The 24,292-nt window shown below is 38.0% G+C and overlaps 1 protein-coding gene across 2 annotated transcripts in view; it reads left to right on the top strand.

Moving 5' to 3' along the window:
- Positions 1 to 24,292, top strand: part of PGM2L1 (phosphoglucomutase 2 like 1) — a 60,922-nt gene that overhangs the window by 20,494 nt on the left and 16,136 nt on the right. For both annotated transcript variants that reach the window (XM_055423663.2, XM_088843186.1), the window contains exons 2-7: positions 10,193 to 10,360; positions 12,953 to 13,059; positions 13,787 to 13,871; positions 16,941 to 17,024; positions 22,528 to 22,721; positions 23,808 to 23,997. In XM_055423663.2, coding sequence (XP_055279638.1) covers positions 10,193 to 10,360; positions 12,953 to 13,059; positions 13,787 to 13,871; positions 16,941 to 17,024; positions 22,528 to 22,721; positions 23,808 to 23,997 — 828 coding nt within the window. The remainder of the gene's footprint in view (positions 1 to 10,192; positions 10,361 to 12,952; positions 13,060 to 13,786; positions 13,872 to 16,940; positions 17,025 to 22,527; positions 22,722 to 23,807; positions 23,998 to 24,292) is intronic.

Genomic DNA, 24,292 nt, shown 5'->3' with positions numbered 1-24,292 from the left:
TTGAATCCGCCATGAGTGTACATGTGTTCCCCATCCTGAACCCCTCTCCCATCTCCCTTCCCATCCCATCCCTCTGGGTCATCCCAGTGCACCAGCCCCAAACACCCTGTATCATGCATCTAACCTGGACTGGTGATTTGTTTCACATGTGATATTTTACACATTTCAATGCCATTCTCCCATATCATGCTGCCCTTGCCCTCTCCCACAGAGTCCAAAAGACTGTTCAATACATCTGTGTCTCTTTTGCTGGCTCGCATACAGGGTTATTGTTACCTTCTTTCTAAATTCCATATATATGCATTACTATACTGTGTTGGTGTTTTTCTTTATGGCTTACTTCGCTTTGGATAATAGGCTCCAGTTTTATCCACCTCATTAGAACTGATTTATATGTATTCTTTTTAATGGCTGATTAAGTAAATATTTTTTATGACAAGTGTAGTCATTCAAGTTTTTTCCCTAAACCAATTTAGTTTCCTTTTATTTCCATTATTTTTAAAGATGGAGAAATTAAGTTTAGAATTACACCAAGACTAAAAGAAAAAAAAATTATTGCTTTAACAGTATATTTTGGACTCAGTCAGGAAGCATCTGGTTTGGAAAACATGTTCTGCTTCAGGACTCTACACTTGGATCTCCAAGCTGGCTGACCCTCAGAAGTAAATGTCAGTTGCATTCACCCTTCAGATTTTCAGATTGCAGTTTCCTATTTTAACTTGTCTAGAAATAAACTAGAAAAAAAATAAATTTTTTTCTCTGTAGTTAATATAAAACTGATGTTTACTGTTTAGACTCTCATCTCTATCAGAAACATTTAAAAGTGTTATTTACAGTTTTGTAATTTTAGATATATTTGAGTTACTAAAAAATCAATTTTATATATTGTCTCCTGTTTAGATGCTTAACAATATTAAGATTTGGAATTGTTAATATATCTATTGTTTCTTCAAATTACAGGCTTCCTAAGAACCAAGAATTAGGTTAGAACTGGTTGTGATGTATAACAGAAAATGCTTTTAGGCTTTATTCTAGTAGTTGTACAATTAAATATTAGGAAGTGTACTCAGTAACCTAATAGCATTAATGTCTGGTGATCATTTTTATATTTATATAGCTATAAAGAAAGGAATATTGTTTGCTTTGTAGCTGGAGTTAATTATTGTTAGAAGTATTATTAACCTGCCCTACATAATTATTTTGTTTATAGTGAGATGGTACAGGCTTTAGAAATAGAGGAAAACAATAGAATGGGAAAGACTAGCAATCTCTTCAAGAAAATTAGAGATACCAAGGGAACATTTCATGCAAAGATGGGCTCAATAAAGGACAGAAATGGTATGGACCTAACAGAAGCAGAAGATACTAAGAACAGGCGGCAAGAATACACAGAAGAACTATATAAAAAAGATCTTCATGACCTAGATAACCACAATGGTGTGATCACTCACCTAGAGTCAGACATCCTGGAATGTGAAATCAAGTGGGCTTTAGGAAACTTCACTATGAACAAAGATAGTAGAGGTGATGGAATTCCAGTTGAGTTATTTCAAATCCTAAAAGATGATGTTGTGAGACTGTTGCACTCAATGTGCCAGCAAATTTGGAAAACTCAGCAGTGGCCACAGGACTGGAAAAGGTCACCTCATCCCAAAGAAAGGCAATGTCAAAGAATACTCAAACTACCGCACAGTTGCACTCATCTCACACGGTAGCAAAGTAATGCTCAAAATTCTCCAAGCCAGGCTTCAGCAATATGTGAACTGTGAACTTCCAGATGTTCAAGCTGGATTTAGAAAAGGCAGAGGAACCAGAGATCAAACGGCCAACATCTGCTGGATCATCAAAAAAGCAAGAGTTCCAGAAAAACATCTGCTTTATTGACTATGCCAAAGCCTTTGACTGTGGGGATCACAACAAACTGGAAAATTCTTAAGAGATGGCAATACCATACCACCTGACCTGCCTCTTGAGATATCTGTATGTAAGTCAGGAAGCAACAGTTAGAACGGGACATGGAACAACAGACTGGTTCCACATAGGAAAAGGAGTACATCAAGGCTGTATATTGTCACCCTGCTTATTTAACTTCTGTGCAGAGCTCAGTTCAGTTCAGTCACTCAGTCGTGTCCAACTCTTTGCGACCCCATGGACCGCAGTACACCAGGCCTCCCTGTCCATCACCAAATCCCAGAGTCCACCCAAACCTATGTCCATTGTGTCGGTGATGCCATCTAACCATCTCATCCTCTGTCATCCCCTTCTTCTCCTGCCCTCAATCTTTCCCAGCATCAGAGTCTTTTCAGATGAGTCAGCTCTCTGCATCAGGTGGCCAAAGTATTGGAGTTTCAGCTTCAACATCAGTCCCTCCAATGAACACCCAGGACTGATCTCCTTTAGGATGGACTGGTTGGATCTCCTTGCAGTCCAAGGGACTCTCAAGAGTCTTCTCCAATACCACAGTTCAAAAGCATCAATTCTTTGGCACTCAGCTTTCTTTATAGTCCAACTCTCACAACTGTACATGACTACTGGAAAAACCATAGCCTTGACTAGACAGACTTTTGTTGGCAAAGTAATGTCTCTGCTTTTTAATATGCTGTCTAGGTTGGTCATAACTTTCCTTCCAAGGAGCAAGCGTCTTTTAATATCATGGCTGCAATCACCATCCGCAGTGATTTTGGAGCCCAGAAAAATAAGCCGCTGTTTGCACTGTTTCCCCGTCTGTTTGCCATGAAGTGATGGGACCGGATGCAGAGTACATCATGAGAAATGCTGGGCTGGATGAAACACAAGCTGGAATCAAGATTGCCGGGAGAAATATCAATAACCTCAGATATGCAGATGACACCACCCTAGTGGCAGAAAGCGAAGAACTAAAGAGCCTCTTGATGAAAGTGAAAGAGTGAAAAAGTTGGCTTAAAATTCAACATTCAGAAAACTAAGATCATGGCATCCAGTCCCATCACTTCATGGCAAATAGATGGGGAAACAATGGAAACAGTGACAGACTTTATTTTGGGGGCTCCAAAATCACTGCAGATGGTGACTGCAGCCATGAAATAAAAAGACACTCATTCCTTGGAAGAAAAGCTATGACCAACCTAGACAGCATATGAAAAAGCAGAGACATTACTGACAAAGGTCTGTCTACTCAAAGCTATGGTTTTTCCAGTAGTCATGTATGGATGTGAGAGTTGGACTATAAAGAAAGCTGAGCACCAAAGAATTGATGCTTTTGAACTGTGGTGTTGGAGAAGACTCTGGAGAGTCCCTTGGACTGCAAGGAGATCCAACCAGTCCATCCTAAAGGAAATCAGTCCTGAATATTCATTGGAAGGACTGATGCTGAAGCTGAAACTCCAATACTTCAGCCACCTAATGGGAAGAACCAACTCAGAAAAGACCTTGATTCTGGGAAAGATTGAAGGCGGGAGGAAAAGGGGATGACAGAGGATGAGATGGTTGGATGACATCATTGATTCAATGGATATGAGTTTGAGTAGGCTCCAGGAGTTGGTGATGAACAGGGCGGCCATGCATCCTTCAGGGGTCACAAAGTCAGACACGACTTAGCAACTCAACTGAACTGAACAGGCTTTAGAGCCGGATCAGCCTGGATTCAGATCCTGTCTAGACTGGAAAAATTAGCTCAGTGTTACCAGATTCCCTCTCTAAATCTTAATCTCTTCATCAATATGATGGTAGTAATACTACTAGCAGTAAGATACTGCAATGAATATTCTTATATGAATGAATCTTGTTCATTTGAACATATTACTGTGGACAGAGAAATCTACGGGCCAAAAGGCATATGCAGTTTGATATTGATAATTGCTGCAAAATTCTTTCTAAAAAGACTTATCCTAATTTCAGTGTAACTAACTGTATGATACTGCCTTGTACCCTGTATATAGTACTGGAGTTTTTCAGTCTTTTCATTTTTGTTTTTCTTATGCCTATTTTAAAATGTTCAGTTCAGTTCAGTCACTCAGTTGTGTCCGACTCTCCGCGACCCCATGAACCACAGCACGCCAGGCCTCCCTGTCCATCACCAACTCCCGGAGTTCACTCAAACTCATGTCCACAGAGTCGGTGATGCCATCCAGCCATCTCATTCTCCGTCGTCCCCTTCTCCTCCCGCCCCCAACCTTTCCCAGCATCAGAGTCTTTTCCAGTGAGTCAACTCGTCGCATGAGGTGGCCAAAGTATTGCAGTTTCAGCTTCAGCATCAGTCCCTCCAATGAACATCCAGGATTGATCTCCTTTAGAATGGACTGGTGTTAATCCTCTTCAAATCTCTTTGATCTCTGTATCAAATTCGGTGGTATAATACAGACATTGGAATAATATATAGTAGCCCAGATAATTTTATTGTTTAGATTTTTCTCTTCGTAGCTATTCATATTTTAATAGTGACTCTGTATTTGTTAGTTTGTGCCATTTATGAAATAGAGACTCCTTAAGTCAAGGTGTGCTCACACTCTCTCTATATATATATGTATATGTATATATACATACATTTTTATCATCCATCTAGTTTAAGCAGATTACAATTTCAGTTAATCAAAATTTCCATATCTTCTCATTAGTTTTTGGCATGTATCTCAATAACTTTAATTTTCACTATTTCTAGAATACTTTTTTGTTTAAATTATATATTAACATGATTATATTTTTCTGTAAGTGCAAACATACTCTAATATTTAGTATCTTCCATATGTCTTGGCTTATCATTCTGAATATTCATTATCATTGTATAGACTGTAGATATAGACAGTCTAAGAAGTTAGTAAGGATTCAATCCATATTATGTATGGTAATGGAAGAGAGAAATTATGGTTTACCTTATTTTCTTATTTTTGACTCTTTCTCCTAAAAATAAAATACTGGAAAATTCCATTTAAGTTTTATTCTTATTTATAATTACATTTCAATTCAAAACTTGCTACTCACTTGTGAAGCACTATTTTCAGTTATAGGCTTCCTGAGCTTTTTTGAAGATAACTTGAAGTATGTGCTAATGAAATAGGAATCCTAAAATGAAGATGTTGGCATGTCTTGCTTCACAAGCCAAGTTTGAACTGAATTTTCATTCTCATTCTTAATCAAGTCCACATTTAAACTTAAGACCTTTTTATGGTCAGTTTTTGCTATAGATAAATTGAACAGTTTTCTGTGATTTTAAAGAGCAGTAAGGCTTATCTGCAACTTGCCAGTTGGTGCAGTGATAAAGAATCCACTTGCCAATGCAGGAAATGCAAGAGACACAGGTTCAGTCTCTGGGTGGAGAAGATCCCCTGGAGGAATAAATGGCAACCCACTCCAGTATTCTTGCCTGGAAAACCCCATGGACAGAGGAGCCTGGCAGGGTATAGTCTATGGGGTGTCAAAGAGTTGGACATGACGGAGTACACACACACGCACACACAAAAGGCTTATCTGATCATTTTGAGTTATAGATGTTTCAGTTCAGTTCAGTCGCTCAGTTGTGTCCGACTCTCCGCGACCCCATGAATCACAGCACGCCAGGCCTCCCCCTGTCCATCACCAACTCCTGGAGTTCACTCAAACTCATGTCCATTGAGTTGGTGTTGCCATCCAGCCATCTCATTCTCTGTCGTCCCCGTCTCCTCCCAGCCCCAATCCTTCCTAGCATCAGAGTCTTTTCCAGTGAGTCAACTCATCGCATGAGGTGGCCAAAGTATTGGAGTTTCAGGAAGTATTTAATAGGCTTGTTGTGATAACATTTATTTAATAGCTCCCACATTTCTTTTAAAACTGAACATGGTAATAATTGATGTCATTTTTCATAGCTCTTAAGGTTGTCAGTTTATTAAAAATTTCTCAAATAGCAAAGAAATAGAGGAAAACAACAGAATAGGAAAAACAAGAGACCTCTTCAAGAAAGTTAGAGATTCCAAGGGAAGATTTCATGCAAAGATGGGCTCGATAAAGGACAGAAATGGTATGGACCTAACAGAAGCAGAAGATATTAAGAGGTGGCAAGAATACACAGAAGAACTGTACAAAAAAGATCTTCACGACCAAGATAGTTACGATAACGTGGTCACTGACCTAGAGCCAGACATCTTGGAATGTGAAGTCAAGTGGGCCTTAGAAAGCATCACTATGGATAGGTATTATCTTGAGACGCGAGAGACGCCCGGCTCCGGCGGCGCAGACACAGACGCGAGAGACGCCCGGCTCCGGCGCAACCGACCACGTGCAGAATCGTGGCTGAGAGGAGCTGCCCCGCGCCCAGGGTTAGGGCGGTGGCCGAGAGGAGCTGTACCATGTCCAGGAGGCGGTGGCTGCTTGGGCACCGGTGGGCCGAGAGGAGCTGATCCACATTCAAAGCAGGAGGGACAGCCTTGAGGAGATACCCCTCGTCCAAGGTAAGGTACAGCGGCTGCACCTTGCTGGAGCAGCTGGGAAGAGATACTCCATGACCAAGTGGAATATTAAGAATCCAGTGTTCTGGGGAGGAAGGAACAAGATGGCGGAGGGATAAGACGGCGAGACCACTTTCTCCCTCACAGATTCATCAAAAGAACATTTGAACGCGGAGTAAAGGCCACAAAACAACTTCTGAATACTGGCAGAGGTCATCAGGCTCCCAGAAAAGCGGCCCATTGTCTTCTAAAGGAGAGAGAAGAAATCCAGCTCCACCCACCAGAACACCGACACATGCTTCCCTAACCAGGGAACCCGGACAAGTCACCCGTCCAACCCCACACACAGCGAAGAAACTACATAATAAAGAGAACTCCACAAACTGCAAGAAGAGGGAAAGGCCACCCCAAGCAAAGCAATATAAGCAAGATGAAGAGGCAGAGAAATACCCAGCAAGTAAAGGAACAAGATAATTGCCCACCAACACAAACAAAAGAAGATATAGGGAATTTACCTGATAAAGAATTTCAAATTTTGATGGTGAAAATGATTCAAAATCTTGAAAGCAAAATGGAGTTACAGATAAATAAGCTGGAGAAAAGGATTGAGAAGATGGAAGAAAGATTTAATAAGGACTTAGAAGAAATAAAAAAGAGTCAGTATACAATGAATAATGCAATAGATGAGATCAGAAACACTCTGGAGGGAACAAACAATAGAATAACAGAGGCAGAAGACAGGATTAGCGAACTAGAAGATAGAATTGTAGAAATAAATGAAAGAGAGGAAAAAAGAAAAACGAATTAAAAGAAATGAGGACAATATTAGAGCCCTCTGGGACAATGTTAAACGCTCCAACATTCAAATCATAGGAGTCCCAGAAGAAGAAGACAAAAAGAAAGACCATGAGAGAATACTTGAAGAGATAATAGTTGAAAACTTCCCTAAAATAGGGAAAGAAATAATCACCCAAGTCCAAGAAACCCAGAGAGTCCCCAACAGGATAAACTCAAGGAGAAATACTCCAAGACACATATTAATCAAATTAACAAAGATCAAACACAAAGAACAAATATTAAAAGCAGCAAGGAAAAAGCAGCAAATAACACATAAGGGGATTCCCATAAGGATAACAGCTGATCTTTCAACAGAAACTCTTCAGGCCAGAAGGGAGTGGCAAGACATACTTAAAGTGATGAAAGAAAATACCCTACAGCCCAGATTACTATACCCAGCAAGGATCTCATTCAAATATGAAGGAGAAATCAAAAGCTTTCCAGACAAGCAAAAGCGGAGGGAATTCAGCATCACCAAACCAGCTCTCCAACAAATGCTAAAGGATCTTCTATAGACAGGAAACACAGAAAGAGTGTATAAACTTGAACCCAAAGCAATAAAGAAAATGGCTATGGGATCATACTTATCAATAATTACCTTAAACTTAAATGGGTTGAAATTTTCAAAAAGGCTAAGAAACAATTCTCATAGCCATCAATAGTTCAGTGTTGAGTTCATGAATAGTTTTTAAAGTTTGGGACAAACTGTAGTATTTGCTATTTGAAGTACTATTTGTAATTGGCATATTACGATGTAACATTGGTCTTCATTTCCAACTTAAAACGCCTAAAAATGCCTAACAGGTTTTTAGATTTGTGAATTTTAGTTGATATGTATTTTATGATGTTACTGAACCTGCAGAAATATTGAAATATTTCAGAGAACTTATTCACTGTACATTTAATTTATTTCATTTATAAAAGTTATGAACTGTAGAAAGTTTTACTTGTTGGGTCAAATGCTTGTTGCTTCAAATGCTTGTTGCATTTGAAGTGCTAGTTACAAGAAAATCAAATACCTTCAATGTATAAATGCTATTAAGTTTTTAAAGGACTCTGGAGTATAAGTAAGTTTGTTTAAAGAAATTTAGTCTATTCAACCTGAATCAGCTCTGTCAAACATTAATTAAAAGCCTCATTTAAAATAAAAAAAAAAGAAAGCATCACTATGAACAAAGCTAGTGGAGGTGATAGAATTCCAGTTGAGCTATTTCAAGTCTTGAAAGATGATGCTTTGAAAGTGCTGCACTCAATATGCCAGCAGATTTGGAAAACTCAGCAGTGGCCACAGGACTGGAAGAGGTCAGTCTTCGTTCCAATCCCAAAGAAAGGCAATGCCAAAGAATGCTCAAACTACCGCACCATTGCACTCATCTCACACGCTAGTAAAGTCATGCTCAAAATTCTCCAAGCCAGGCTTCAGCAATATGTGAACCGTGAACTCCCAGATGTTCAAGCAGGTTTTAGAAAAGGCAGAGGCACCAGAGATCAAATTGCCAACATCTGCTGGATCATGGAGAAAGCAAGATAGTTTCAGGAAAACATCTATTTCTGCTTCATTGACTATGCCAAAGCCTTTGACTGTGTGGATCACAATAAACTGTGGAACATTCTAAAAGAGATGGGAATCCCAGACCACCTGACCTGCCTCTTGAGAAACCTGTATGCAGGTCAGGAAGCAACAGTCAGAACTGTACATGGAACAACAGACTGGTTCCAAATAGGAAAAGGAGTACGTCAAGGCTGTATATTGTCACCTTGCTTATTTAACTTATATACAGAGTACATCATGAGGAACGCTGGGCTGGAAGAAGCACAAGCTGGAATCAAGATTGCCGGGAGAAATATCAATAACCTCAGATATGCAGATGACATCACCCTTATGGCAGAAAGTGAAGAGGAACTCAAAAGCCTCTTGATGAAAGTGAAAGAGGAGAGTGAAAAGGTTGGCTTGAAGCTCAACATTCAGAAAACAAAGATCATGGCATCTGGTCCCATCACGTCATGGGAAATAGATGGGAAAACAGTGGAAACAGTGTCAGACTTTATTTTGGGGGGCTCCAAAATCACTGCAGATGCTGATTGCAGCCATGAAATTAAAAGACGCTTACTCCTTGGAAGCAAAGTTATGGCCAACCTTGATAGTATATTAAAAAGCAGAGACATTACTTTGCCAACAAAGGTCCGTCTAGTCAAGGCTATGGTTTTTCCCGTGGTCATGTATGGATGTGAGAGTTGGACTGTGAAGAAAGCTGATCGCCAAAGAATTGATGCTTTTGAACTGTGGTGCTGGAGAAGACTCTTGAGAGTCCCTTATACTGCAAGGAGATCCAACCAGTCCATTCTAAAGGAGATCAATCCTGGGTGCTCACTGGAAAGACTGATGCTAAAACTGAAACTGCAATGCTTTGGCCACCTCATGCGACGAGTTGACTCACTGGAAAAGACTCTGATGCTAGGAAAGGTTGGGGGCGGGAGGAGAAGGGGACGACAGAGAATGAGATGGCTGGATGGCATCACCGACTCTTGTGGACATGAGTTTGAGTGAACTCCGGGAGTTGGTGATGGACAGGGAGGCCTGGCGTGCTGTGATTCATGGGGTCGCGGAGAGTCGGACACAACTGAGTGACTGAACTGAACTGAACTGAAAAATATGATTAGAGATATATAAACCACCCTTAATAGGGTCTGGCCACTTTGGGGACTCAGTAAATAGCAGGTGTTTTTTTTATTACTGTTGTTGTTCAGTTGCTCAGTCATGTCCAACTCTTTGCGACCCCATGGACTGCAACATACCAGGCTTCCCTATATACTAATATTATTAAGCAGCATTGTGGAATTTATAGTGAATATAGAACCTTGTAATATAGGAATAAAACTTATTAGCTCCTCAGAAGGGCTTCCTATTAGGACTCTACTTGTGATTCTGATTAAGTTTTAATGCATCTTTTTTTTAATAGAACCCAAAAACAAAAGAACAAATTGAAAATCTGTTAAGGAATGGGATGAACAAGGAGCTGCGAGATAGGCTTTGTTGCCGAATGACTTTTGGAACTGCAGGACTTCGTTCTGCTATGGGGGCAGGATTTTGCTATATTAATGATCTTACAGTAATACAATCAACACAGGTAAGTATTATTATTATATGTGTATTTTTATCACTGTTTTTTGCTTTATAAATTAGGTTTTTTAAAAAAATAGTAAAAAAGTTTTATATCCAGCAAGATATTTTCTTACAAATGAAAAATGTAATATAAATTCTGACCTTTGGTCTTACACAAGACTCATTTTAGAGGTTATGTATGTATCTTTAGGGTCACAGATTGACGTTCTGGTTATTTTGGTTGCCATCGTCAACTTCCTGACAATATTACTTCGCATTGTAAACCAGGAAATGGTTATTGACATTTTCATTTAATACAAAGAAGCAAACTTAGATAGAACGTGATCTATTTTGGCATGTGGCCACTGATAAAGGTTAACCAGAGTATTTGGAAATTTTAGTTGAAAATATTTCCCTTTAACATGGCTTTTCATATAACTTTAGAGTTAAGACAGTGTTGATATGATTCAATTTTATTTCTCCCCATTTTAATGCAATTTATTCTAGAAACAATTCTCTTTCCAGTGAATCATCTTTAACTGTTTCAGGGAACTCCACTTTGGAGACCAAAATAAATTCAACATATACTAAAAATAGTCCTAAACTACAGAATTGCTCAGTAGATATAATTCTAATCAATACTGGCAAACAATAAATCTTATTCTGAGGAAATTCTTTGAATTCAATGGCTAATGCAGGGGTTTGGAAACAAACAATGACAAGATGACTGAATAGTAGGATACTGGCTAGCTGCTGTCCCCATCCCCTTTCTTTTCCTGGTTCAGAAATACTTCAGTTAGATATTTTTTATATGTTGGGCTTCCTCATAAGATTTCATTTTGACTGAAGATTCCTCGACTTTACAAAAAAGGAGTGGAGGAGGTATTTGAAAATCAATTTCTATAGAAGTGCAAATTTTTACAGGAGCTGAGATTCCAATATGTGAAGTAGAAAAGCCAGATTGAATCTGATTCTTAAACTCTAGCTTTTTTTTCAGAACCTAGGTATAGTGGGATAAGATAAGATGGATTTTTACACCAAAGTAGGAGATTCTGTGAGGATTTAGGATAGCATCATCACTAGAAATAAATAAGTTGGTCAGTTTGGGCTATATTGCATGTGTGAGTGCACGTACACACACAGACACACTCACTCATAAGGAGTAGGTTGGGAAGAATAATTATACTTGAAAGAACTGTGAAAGAAGGGTCCAGAAGTCACTGGGACCTCATTTGGTACTGGCACCATAGTTACTCGGCGGTGCCTGCCATATCGTAGGTCTTCATTAAATTAGTATAACATTGTGAATGAATGGCCTTGGGCAAGTCATTAAATGGAGCATCAACCGCGTCTCCTCTTTTTTGGAAGAGATGTTGAACAACAGAGACAAAAATAAAACTGGTATCTGCATTTCTTTCTTTTCGGGGTTATTGTGAGGATTAAATGTGGCAACATTCGAGAAAGTAGTTTTAAAAGTGTTAGTTTTGTATAGTTGAAAGTGTTTAGTAAAGTTAGCAAATCGTTCATAAAATAGTTAAATGGCTTTGGCTTATTGTAGTATTTTCGGTATTAAATACTTTATTCCACTTTTTGTCTCCTTTGGTGCAAAATTTCCTTGTTTATAAGATTTTCTTTGTGATTTTAAAACTAAAGAATGGGATCAGCCATCTTAAGAAATATTCTAATGAAGGTTTATATTGCTGATTTAAAATGTTTATGTCATAAATAGATCAACTCTTAGGGTTAGCTTCAATCTTGTGATTTAGTAAGACCTAAAATGGGCTTCCCTGGTGGCTCAGAGGTTAAAACGTCTGCCTCCAATGCGGGAGACCCGGGTTCAATCCCTGGGTCGGGAAGATCCCCTGGAGAAGGAAACGGTAACCCACTCCAGTATTCTTGCCTGGAGAATCCCATGGACGGAGAAGCCTGGTAGGCTACAGTCCACGGGGTCGCATAGAGTCGGACACGACTGAGTGACAGAACGGAACGGACGGAAAATGGTCAAACTTTCATTCTCTAGAGCCTTAATGCAAACAGCAATTTCTTTTGTTTTTTCTAACAGTTTTTCATTTTTAGCATACTGACTTTCATGTCCCATCATTTGTTCCCTAATGTTTTATGCATTGTATTGTATTTAACAGTTACTTGATATTTCTGTGTATCAAATGTGTCCAAAACTTCAGGAGACGGGTGTTTGTCATCTCACATTTGAGGATTGAAGATTGTTGCTCACATGTTGGTGAACACGGGCAAAATGAGGAGGCCAGTTCCCTGGGAGCCAATTAGCTGCACACCACACATAAAAAGCATAGGCTTTCAGTTCAGTTCAGTTCAGTTGCTCAGTCGTGTCCGACTCTTTGCAACCCCATGAATCACAGCACGCCAGGCCTCCCTGTCCATCACCAACTCCCGGAGTTCACTCAAACTCATGTCCATTGAGTCGGTGATGCCATCCAGCCATCCCATTCTCTGTCGTCCCCGTCTCCTCCTGCCCCCAACCCCTCCCAGCATCAGAGTCTTTTCCAGTGAGTCAACTCTTCGCATGAGTTGGCCAAAATATGTCACTGAAAATGCTGGCATTACTCAGGAATTAATCTTTTCTGTTTATCTGCTTCAGGGGATGTACAAATACCTTGAGAGATGTTTCTCAGACTTCAAGCAAAGAGGCTTTGTAGTTGGGTATGACACCCGGGGTCAAGTAACTAGCAGCTGCAGCAGCCAGAGGTACAGTATGAATTGTTTCAGAGATAAAGCTGGATTGGAATAAAATCTGAAAAAAAATGTTATGCCCAGTAATAGGAGTTCTGAAACAGGAAACTGTCCAAAAAATGTGATCACATTCTGGTGTTTATTTAGAGCTGAAACATAAGCATTTCAAAGATAACCTTTGGTTTTTACAGAAAAGAGTAAATTTGTAAATATTTAAAGTTAGCATTTAGAATGACATCATAGATTATCTTATGATTTTATTATTTTGGCAAAGGCACTGGGTAGCAATATTATGTAAGTTGTATTCTCTCACTATAGTCCCATTTTATTAGATTTAGCATATTTTCACACATAGATAATCATGATCTAGTGATACTTTTTTTAGGGGGTAAATAGGTATATTGTGTTTATCAAAGTCTCTGGTTTCACTTTCTTCCATGTTTTTTGCCTTTTGCAAAAGGAAAATTTTATTTCATAATAAAATAGCCACCAAAAGCTGAATCAGGAAAAAGGAGGAAATTAAAATGTCAATTCTGTTCCTTGTTAAAGTTCCTTTTAAAAAATCTTGTTTATTAACATTTTTGAAGTTGGAGCATGAAGCTTAAATAACTAGTGATTATAAGAATTGGTTGGATTAGACTGCTGTATATTCAGAACAATTGTAATGCATTGATTTTGTGGGAGGTTGGTTTTTTTAGTGTGGTAAGCTAAGGACCAAGTGAAATCTCTGTCCCTTTTTCAGGCTTGCTAAGCTCACTGCTGCAGTCTTACTGGCCAAAGATGTTCCTGTGTATCTTTTTTCAAGATATGTTCCTACACCTTTTGTAGTAAGTGTGTTATATCATTGATCATACAGATTGCTGCTCTTGAAAACGTATTTCTTAAATCAAACAGGGTTCAAATCTTTGTCATGCATAAATTTCTATATTAAATGATATGAAGGACCTAAAGGAAACAAATATTGCTCTGACTTATTTTCATTCAACACACATGTGTTGAAACACCTAAGAATTTGATCTATAACAAGTTGATACGTCTACAGTCATGGCGGGATATTTTAATATTCTTCTTTCAGAAACTGATTTATCAAGCAGGCTAAAATTACTATAAAACACTCACTTGAGTGTTTTATTTCTTCTTTAAAAATTCAAGAGTGTGAACAGTGCTTGCTTCTTGTCATATAACTTAGGAATGAGTGTGCATCTTTTCTATGCCTTGGTGAATTATCAAATTCCCTTCTAAGTCTGGGTTAACTTTCCACATTTTATCTTTTGCACATTCAATGTCATAAATTGTTTTTGAGAATTCCTTTTTTACAGTATCATTTACTCTAGGATAACCTCATCGTTTTCATCACAACCACATCCTTAACTTATATCCATACATTCACTTTCACTAAGCTGGTCTGATTGCCTATCTGGAGTCTCTAGGATGACAGCAGTGTCAATGTTCCCAGTTATTTTTCTATAACTTCATTTATGATTGATTCAAATGTCACCTCCACCATTATCACTTTTTGCTTCTTTGCTGCACTTTCATCTTTGTTGGCCCTTTCCTAATGTCAGTCATACAGCTTTGCAAAACTGTCACATGAGTTATCTCTGGGAGGTAAAGCGACAACACAGCTACATGTTTTGCTGTCTGTGCAATAGCTCACAGATGCACAGTGACCAACAGTGACCAGTTACTAATCATGATGGATCTCATATATACATAGTTGTTTCAGACTGAAGAGCTAGGAGCTGAGTTTTTACTTGATATAGTTACAGCATAGGCAACTGAAATTTGAGCATGTTTTTGGAAGACTGGTATTATTTACTTAAACATGGTATTGGAAATTCATGTGTATTGGAACTTTGCAAAGCAAGGACTGTCTGGATTTTAAAATGAGCAGCAATGAAAACACTAAGTAGCAAAAAAACTATGAGATTTAACTAAAGCTCTACTTAAAGAGAAATTTATAGTCTTGATGAATATATTAGGAAAAAATTTTTAAGTAATGAACTAAGACTTTAGTATGTTAGGATAAAAACAGAATAAATCCAAATAAAATTTTAAAAATAATAATGATAAAGGAAAAATCAGCTAAATGGAAAATAAAAGGAGGGTATCACCAAAAGCAGGAGTTGGCTTTCTGAAGAGACAAATAGTAAAATAGACCTTTTGGCAAGGGTACTGAAGAAAAAAAGAGAAAAGACTATCCCTGGTGGTTCAGATGGTAAAGAATCCTCCTGCAATGCAGGAGACCTGGGTTCGATCCCTGAGTTGGGAAGATCCCCTGGAGGAAGGCATGGCAACCCACTTGAATATTCTTGCCTGGAGAATCCCCATGGACAGAGGAGCCTAGTGGGCTACAGTCCATGGGGTCGCAAAGAGTTGGACATGACTGAGTGACTAAGAACAGATTAAGAAAACCACAATATTCTGAACGTGATGCAAATAAATGTGAAACTTAGGAGAACTGGCCAATTTTCTTGAATAATTAATACATCAAAACTGGTAAGAAATAGAAAGCCTGAACAGACCTGTAGTCACTCAAGAAAATGAACTGATTTTTATTAATCTTCTCAAAATAAAAATGTCAGGTCTACATGATTTTGTTGGCAAGTTTTACCAATTGTTATATGATTAGATGATGTCTCCATTATCTGTTACTAGTGATTTATTGGACATATACAGAGTGGATCAAAAAATTGAAGGAATTTTTAAACAATTAGCTCTAATGAATGACAGAAACCAAGGAAGGCCCAGAAATGTTGAACTTTTTTGTAGGAGTCTTGCCTCTGGGTTACCATTACCATCTGTAACTATGTGTTGGCCTTCCTCTCTTATTGCAAGTGGATCTGCTCTATTTGCTAGGGAAGTTGTTTTTGGCACTCTTTATCACCATGTCTTTGAGTCAGAGGAAATCTACTTATAGCAAAAATATCTTGGAGAAGAATTGGGTCTTATGAGCCAGTCTCTGAGATAAATCATCAAAGGAATAGGTTACTGTAGTCAGATCAGTGTCATGTGCCCATTCCCCCATGGCCAGGAGGAGAGAAGTTGGATGTGATGGTAGAATGGCGGAGCATCTTAGGAAAATAAATAATAACTGTGATGAAAAAGGGAAATTCAACCTGGGAATTAACTTTGGGAGAAATGGTAAATTGATTTTTATATGCTATAGAGGCCACAGAGTGTATGTAAAAATCTTCAAATCAAAAGGCAAGAGACCTATGTTCCACACTTGTATAATTCTCTCTTATGATTACATAATATTGAATAAACAGTATACAGTGTGTAAAATATGATAGATTAGATGATTTCTAAATTTAATTCCAGGTCTAATATTTTATGATTAGATTCCCCTCTCATATCTCCAGAGTCTGGTGGAATATCTGGCATATAGTAGGTGTTTGTTAAATATTTGTTAAAGGAACAAAATCATTATAAGACTAAATTAAATGAGACTAGGGGGAAAAAGCATTCAGTCTAACAGGTGGTTCCGTTCCGTTCTGTTCCGTTCTGTCACTCAGTCGTGTCCGACTCTATGCGACCCCGTGGACTGTAGCCTACCAGGCTTCTCCGTCCATGGGATTCTCCAGGCAAGAATACTGGAGTGGGTTACCGTTTCCTTCTCCAGGGGATCTTCCCGACCCAGGGATTGAACCCGGGTCTCCCGCATTGGAGGCAGACGTTTTAACCTCTGAGCCACCAGGTGGTTACTGATGACCTAATAGTTAGATGGCTTTAGTTATATCCCACCTAGTGAACCTGGAGTTGATTATTAAGGTCTTAGGCTATTTATATCTTAATGTCTTTTCCAGTTATTTAATCAAATATTTGTTTATTTATTCTTGTGTCAAATGCATGAGTTTCCAGGAAACAGAATTACAGTGTTATTGCTTTTTTAGCCATATGCAGTCCAGGAACTCAAAGCAGTTGCAGGAGTGATGATTACGGCATCTCACAACCGCAAAGAAGACAATGGATACAAGGTAAAACTTGGACTCTTCATCTTTGATTATTTCATAGTTCTTATTTTATTTAAATAATACGTGCTGAGTATATTTTCTGCAGTGGGAAGCAGGGTTAGACTTTGGAAACAGATAATATAAAGACACTGAGGCTGCCCCTCAGAGAATGGCTTCCCAGGTGGCTCAGTGGGTAAAGAATCTGCCTGCAATGCAGGAAACACAGGAGATGTGGATTCGATTCCTGGGTCAGGAAGATCACCTGGAGAAGGGCAGGGCAACCCACTCCAGTATTCTTCCCTGGAAAATCCCATGGACAGAGAAACGTGGTGGGCCACAGTCCATAGGGTCACAAAGAATCGGACACAATTGAAGCTACTGAGTACCACCACCACTCAAAGAATGTGTATCCTTACTGGCCCTTATTACATCTCAATATGTATTATTCTACTTTATATACTTATGTACTATTACAAAAGTCTTTTCAGTGGTCTTTTTACTTCTGATATCTTACTGCCCTGGATTTCCCCAGCCCGTCCCAAATCATCCTATCTACCATTTCAGAGACAAAATCATTTTGTACCAAGAACTTGAAGAATGAGTAGGAGTTTGAAGGAAGAGAGCTGGAGGAATGATACTTTGACCTCATTCTCCTCCTTTCCCTCCAGTCTTCTGCTGGGACTCCCTATTGGCCACAGGATCTGTTTGATATGTCAGGCTTCATGGCAGAAAGCGGGGTGGGGAACGGTGAAGAGTGCTCAGAAGGGGCAGACAAGATACAGCAGTGTTGAACCAGCATTTGGGGCTCCTGGCTCATGAGTCTATAATCTAATATTTCTTTTTCTTCTTGTGTAGGGGGGGACTCCAGGCACACTGAGCTCTGGTTTACTGGGGAAAAGAATATTTTATACTAATCTAAGATTTTGACCCTTGCCAGCTAAGTGGGAAGTATTACCATTTACAGAAGCAGTGAAGAAGCCTAATTCATTAGTTTGGGACATAATTAAGTTTGAGGGATTTGTGGGTCAATCAAGCAGCAGCAACCTGTAGGCAGTTGAATATGCAGATCTGTTGTTCAGGGGAGAAATTTGGGATCACTGTATATATTATGTTAGAGCGTTTAAAAATATTTGGAAGTTCTTTATTTGAATGGGCAGCCCAGAGACAGTGTAGGTTAGAAAAAGAGGTCAAGAATGGATCCCTAGGGAATATCAACTTCAAATGAAGGGAGAAAGAAGAGGATCTGGAAACAGGACAAAGACAGAAAGAGACTGATGTTACAAAAACCAAAGGGTTAAGAGGCAAGGAGGGAGAGGTCAACTGTCAAAGAGAGTAAAGAACCCAGATCTGTTCTCTGATCATCAGACTCCTACATCCAGCTGCCAACCTGATATCCATTGGGATGCCTAACATGTCTCAAAATTAGTATCTCTAGAACAGAGGCCTTGATTCTTCCACAACCTGCCATGTATACACTCAAGTGTGTTTCTCCCCAAGTCTTACCCATCTCTATAAATTCAAACTACCACCCACCCAAGCAAAAACCAAAATTCATTCTTTACTCCCTTTCCTTCACTCCAGACATTTAATTTACTAACAGGTTCTACAAATTCTGCATCCAAAATCTATGTAGAATATGTTTACTTCTGCCCATGTCTTCTACCTCCACGGTTCTAAACCATTGTCTTTGCCTGAACAACAAACATCATCCTAGCTGGTCTCTTCCCTGCTTCCATTGTTCTTCCCTGCAGTCCATTCTCCACCAAGTAGCCAGAGGGTCTTTTAAAATAGAAACTGGTCACGTTAGCTTTCCTGCTAAATCCAATCTCCTTACCTTGGGGCTTACAGGACTCTGTCTCCTGCCTGCCTCTTCCACCGCATTCCATTCAGTCCTCTTCTGTGCTCACTGTGTCCTGGTCACTCTGCAGCTTCTTTCCATTCTCCCAGTTCCTCCAGTGTACCAAACCCTTTCCCACACTAAGCCTTTTGTTTGTTCCTCTGCCTGGACTGCTCTTCCACAAATCTTGCAGACTTGCTTATTTTCATCCTTAAGTTTCCTGCCCAGAGGTTGCTTCCTTGAAGAGACCTTCCTTGGCCGCCTTATCTGAAGTGGCTTCCCTCAATGATCTTCTCTTCATTTATTTTCTTCACAGAACTTATCACTGTCTATAATTACCTGCTTTTTTTATAATGAATTATCATGTTTGTTTATTGACTTGTTTGTTCGATCCTCCTCCTCCCCCCCAATTCCCCAAAGCTCATGGGTGGTGGGACTTTGTTTCGGTATTTATTGTTATTGAACATACTTGTCATAGAGTTGACCCTCAAAGATTTTTTTTTCTTAAAGTATAAGCACAAGGTAAAAAGTATAAATGTTAAACAATGTTAAACAATAAAGAGTATTTTCCCCGAGCATCCCTTTTCAGAAGCAAATACTGTTGCTGGTTTTAGTTTCCTTCCAGAGGTAATCTCTGCCTGTGTAATCATATGAGTAGTATTGTTCAGTCCCTCTTTTCCCTTCATAAATGTCAGGGTATTATATATAGTGTTCTGCACCTTTTTTTTTTCACACAACAGTGCGAAACAGTCTTAGAGATCATTCTCTACATCAGTTGATCTATAAATAGGTTTGCCTCATTCATCTTTAAAAACCTATATGGATGAATCCTAATTTATTTAACCAATCCCTGTTGATAAACATTTTATTTTGTTTCTAATCAGCTACTGCTTACCAACAGTGTTACAGTGAATATTCTATACACATCTTTGTTCATATACACAAGTAGATTTATAGAGTCGTTATAGAATAGTGGTTAAGAGTGTTATGGACTGGATTTGAAACTTACCTCCACCACTCAGAAGCTTTGTAACCTAAGATAAATTACTTACTTTCTCTATGCTTTGGTTTCCCCATCTGTAAACTGAGAGTAATAATAGAACCAGTATTTTAGGTAGAGAGTTAGGATTAAGGGAGACAGTGCATGAAAAATGCTTTGTATAGTATCTGGCTCTGATAAATACTCAATAAATGTTACCTGTTGTTTTTATTCTTATTCTCTGTAGCTGCACTGTCCAATCTGATAGCCAACAGCCACCTGTGACTACCTAACACTTAAAATATGACTAGTCTGAGATGTGCTGTAAATGTAAAATACACACCAGATTTCGAAGACTCAATGCAAAAAAGGCATGTGAAATATGTGGCTTGCATTGTGGCTCACATTATATTTCTGTGGTCCTGCTGAGCTATAGAATATGTTTCTAGACGTGAAACTTCAGAGTCAAAGGAACTGTGAAATAAAGTTTGTCATTCTCTATTCAAAGTGGTTGTTCCAACTGCTACTCTCACCAGCAACATAGGAGAGTTTATCCCACACCGTCCATTATTGTTTGTCAAATCTTTTCATCTTTGCCCATCAGATACGTGGAAATGTTATCTTGAATCTGTACTTGTCTTGTGAATGAGGTTGAGCGTCTTTTCATACATTTATAAGATATTTGTGTTCCCTTTCCTGAAAAGTCTATTAAAGGCTTTACTCATTTTTGTCTTCAGTAGTTGCTCGTTGCTCTTTTCCTTGTAGATCTGTGAAAACTCCAAAGTAGCTCTTTGTCATCTGTCTTTCAGGTATTTCTCCCCATATTATTGTTTACCTTTTGACTATTTTTCCATGCATGTTATTATGGTATTTTTCTCCATCTGGAAAAATTATTTTGGCATTTTTATTGGTATCATATTTCACTTGTACATTACTTTAGAGAGCTTCAGTATTTTTGTAATTTTTGAGTCTCTTTATTCAAGAACAGAATGTGTCTTTCTATTCTTATAAGACTTCTTTTAGACCCTTTAGTAACATTTTAAAGATTTTTTAATCTTTCACGTTTCTTTTTAAGTTTATTCCTAGGTACATTTTTTTGCACAGATTTCTGTGTTACTGTATCAGGGAGGGATGCTTTCTGCTACAGGTTCAGAAAACCCACAAAAGTGGCTAAAGTTGATAGGAGTTAATTTTTCTCACATAACAAAAAATCCAGAAGTATGTGGCAGCTGGTATGGTTCTATAGCTCAATGTTGTTAGACCTTGCATCCCTGCAGTTTTGTTTTGGCCTTTTCTTCAAGTGTTCATTGTATAAGGGGTGCTGTACCTCTAGGCATCACAATCACATACAAGGCAGGGAGAAAGGCAGGGAGAAAGGCCACGGTTATTTTTCTCATGTTAAATAAATTTTCATGGAGAGCTTTCAGGACTCATGAACAGGATCTTGTTGGTTGCTTGGAATGTGGGCGCATCCCTTCAACTGGATTTTTGGTTTTGTTTTTTAAATTTCTGCAGGAACCTCAGGAGTTTCACCAACTGGGAGCAATTTTTATGTTAATGTAGACCTCAGATTTGAAATTTTTTAATCACCCAGAACTTAAGAAGAGAGACATGCTACCTTATCATCTTTCAGTAATAGTGGGCAGAACTTTTTCTATTTGATATTTCCACTAAGTAGGGCATCTCAGTTCCATTTTCCTGCTTTCCACCTGGGCATTACAGTCAAGAGCCAGATAAATGGCCAGTTGGCCTTCTCAAAGGCCAGTTGGCCACAGCATCAGTGCACAGCTTTATCATTCAAGTTTGTCATTCTTTCATTTTTTCCCACTGCCTGGAGTTTTCTCTTTCCTTTTTGTGAACTAAGCTATGCGTTTTAGACAATACTTCTTCTACTTTAGCCTTTTGAGTCATCTAGTCTACCATATTGCTTGGCACAGAGTTTAGTACATAGTGTATATTCAAAAGTATTCTTCTTTTCTTCATTCAGGATGTGGTAGAAGGGATTCATGTCAAATACATGGGAGAAGTTGGTATAAATGAGTTCCTTCTAACTTTGAGATCCTGTGAATTATAGAAATACATTTTCTGCTTTTTTTGTTAACTGTTCCTAATGTCTTGTTGATTTGACTACTTGATAAACTGACAGTCTAATGAAATTAAATACTGTATCATTAAATACTGAAAATACATATACCGAAATGTGTATGGAATAATTAATATGTTTATTGTCTTCCCTGGAATAGACTTTATTTGGTGTGACATAAATTCTAGTTTAATTTATAGCCAAAAAATATATTCTTCTTTATAATATAACAGAACCACTTTATAATGCTAAAATTTCATAGTATCAAGTTTTTTCCATGGTTTCTTAGATCTTCTTTAGTATATAGTTATAGATCTAAGATTATGATTGGATGCTATGATATATGCATATTTTAACAGTCATAATGGTGCCCTGATTATATTTTACTTGTATTGTTATTAAAATGTACTTCTAAATGAGAAAATAATACAGAATCATTTTGTTGAAAAGTCCCTTTGGAATCATTACCATCAATATCCTTAGGTATTTATTAAGTTAGTCCAGCGTTGACATTGTCTACTTGACTAATTTGGTATGCTTCTTTGTAAAGTCAAATATCCCTACTGTAGCTTAGAAAACATATGGTCAACATTTCAAGTGCTTATAGCTGTGTTTACCTATCTTTTAGGTTTATTGGGAAAATGGTGCTCAGATCACATCTCCTCATGATAAAGAAATTCTGAAATGTATAGAAGAATGTGTGGAACCCTGGAATGGTTCTTGGAATGATAATTTAGTGGATACCAGCCCACTAAAGAGAGATCCTTTGCAGGACATTTGTAGGAGATACATGGATGATCTGAAAAAGATCTGTTTTTACAGGTATCCAAGGGGGAATGTCGGATAATATTACCTTAACATAAGAGTAACAAATAACAGAAAATATAAGGATAAAAATGTGTTGGCTATTCATTATATTAAAATTATAGGTAAATAATACAGTTCATAGTAGTCAAAAAGTAGAAATAACCCAAATATTCAAATATTCATCAATAGATGAATGGCTAGAAATATATTCATAGTATATCCACACACTGAAATATTATTCAGCAGTAAAAAAGAAGTACTGTTGCATACTACAGCATGGATAAATTTTAAAAATAGGCTAAGTGAAGGAAGCCAGTCACAAAGGACCACATATTGCATGGTTATATTGATATGAAATGTCTAGTGTAGACAAATCTATAGAGATAGAAACAGAAAGTATATTAGTGGTTGCCTCTGACTGGGAAAAATGCGAGGGTTAGGGTGTGGTGGCTATGGGGTATGGAGTTTTTTGGGGGGTAATTAGAATTTTCTAAAATTGTTTATGGTAATGGTTGAACAACTCTGTGAATATAGTGAAAACCATTGAATTGTATACTTTAGAAGGATGAATTTATAGTATATTGATGGGTTTCCCTGGTAGCTCAGTTGGTAAAGAATTCACCTGTAATGCAAGAGACCTGGGATCAATCTCTGCATCAGGAAGATTCCCTGGAGAAGGGAATGGCTACCCACTCTTGTATTCTTGCCTGGAGAATTCTGTGGACAGGGGAGCCTGATAGCCTACAGTCCACAAAGGGGGTCACAAAGAGTCAGACACGACTTAGCCACTTACACTTTTAAACTACTTTTTAACTACTACTAATTACCTCTTAATAAAGTTGTTAAAAATTATAACTCAATGTATGTATTCACTGTATATAAGATAAGGAAATTTCCTCTAAAATTTGAGTTTTCCTTACCAATTTCCATGTTTCTATAACTATTCCATAAATAGCTAACACTGTTTTCAGAAAACATTGTGGTTTGTTGAGTGTAGTTTTCCTATCCTGACAAAATAGATTTTAGCCTTTTCTTGAGATTATTTTAATTATACCACAAGTAATGAGTTTTATGACAGTGATTGAATATTTTCCTTTACAGGGAATTAAACTCAAAGACCACCTTGAAATTTGTACATACGTCTTTTCATGGAGTCGGACATGACTATGTACAATTGGCTTTTCAAGTATTTGGTTTTAAGCCTCCAATTCCAGTACCAGAACAAAAAGATCCTGATCCAGACTTTTCTACTGTTAAATGCCCAAATCCTGAAGAAGGGGAATCTGTGCTGGTATATTTTTTCTGTATTTAAATTATGATTTAGTATATTAAAGTTTATCATGTGGATAGGACTCTGACAATTCAAAGATTACTTACAGAAGCAAAAACTACTTTAGCTTACATCTTTTAAATTATATTAGAGTCATATATTCTGTTTTGTTTGATATCCCTATGGTGGATTTCCCTACTTCATACTCTTATTTTAAATTTAGCCAAACTAGATTAGCAGATGCAAACTATTATGTATGGAATGGATAAACAACAAGGTCCTACTATATAGCACAGGGAACTATATTCAATATCCT

Source organism: Moschus berezovskii, chromosome 14 (genome assembly GCF_049115385.1).
Source record: "Moschus berezovskii isolate FMDL1 chromosome 14, NW_MosBer_1.0, whole genome shotgun sequence".
Lineage (NCBI taxonomy): Eukaryota > Metazoa > Chordata > Mammalia > Artiodactyla > Moschidae > Moschus > Moschus berezovskii.
This window is presented reverse-complemented; position numbering and strand designations above follow the sequence as displayed.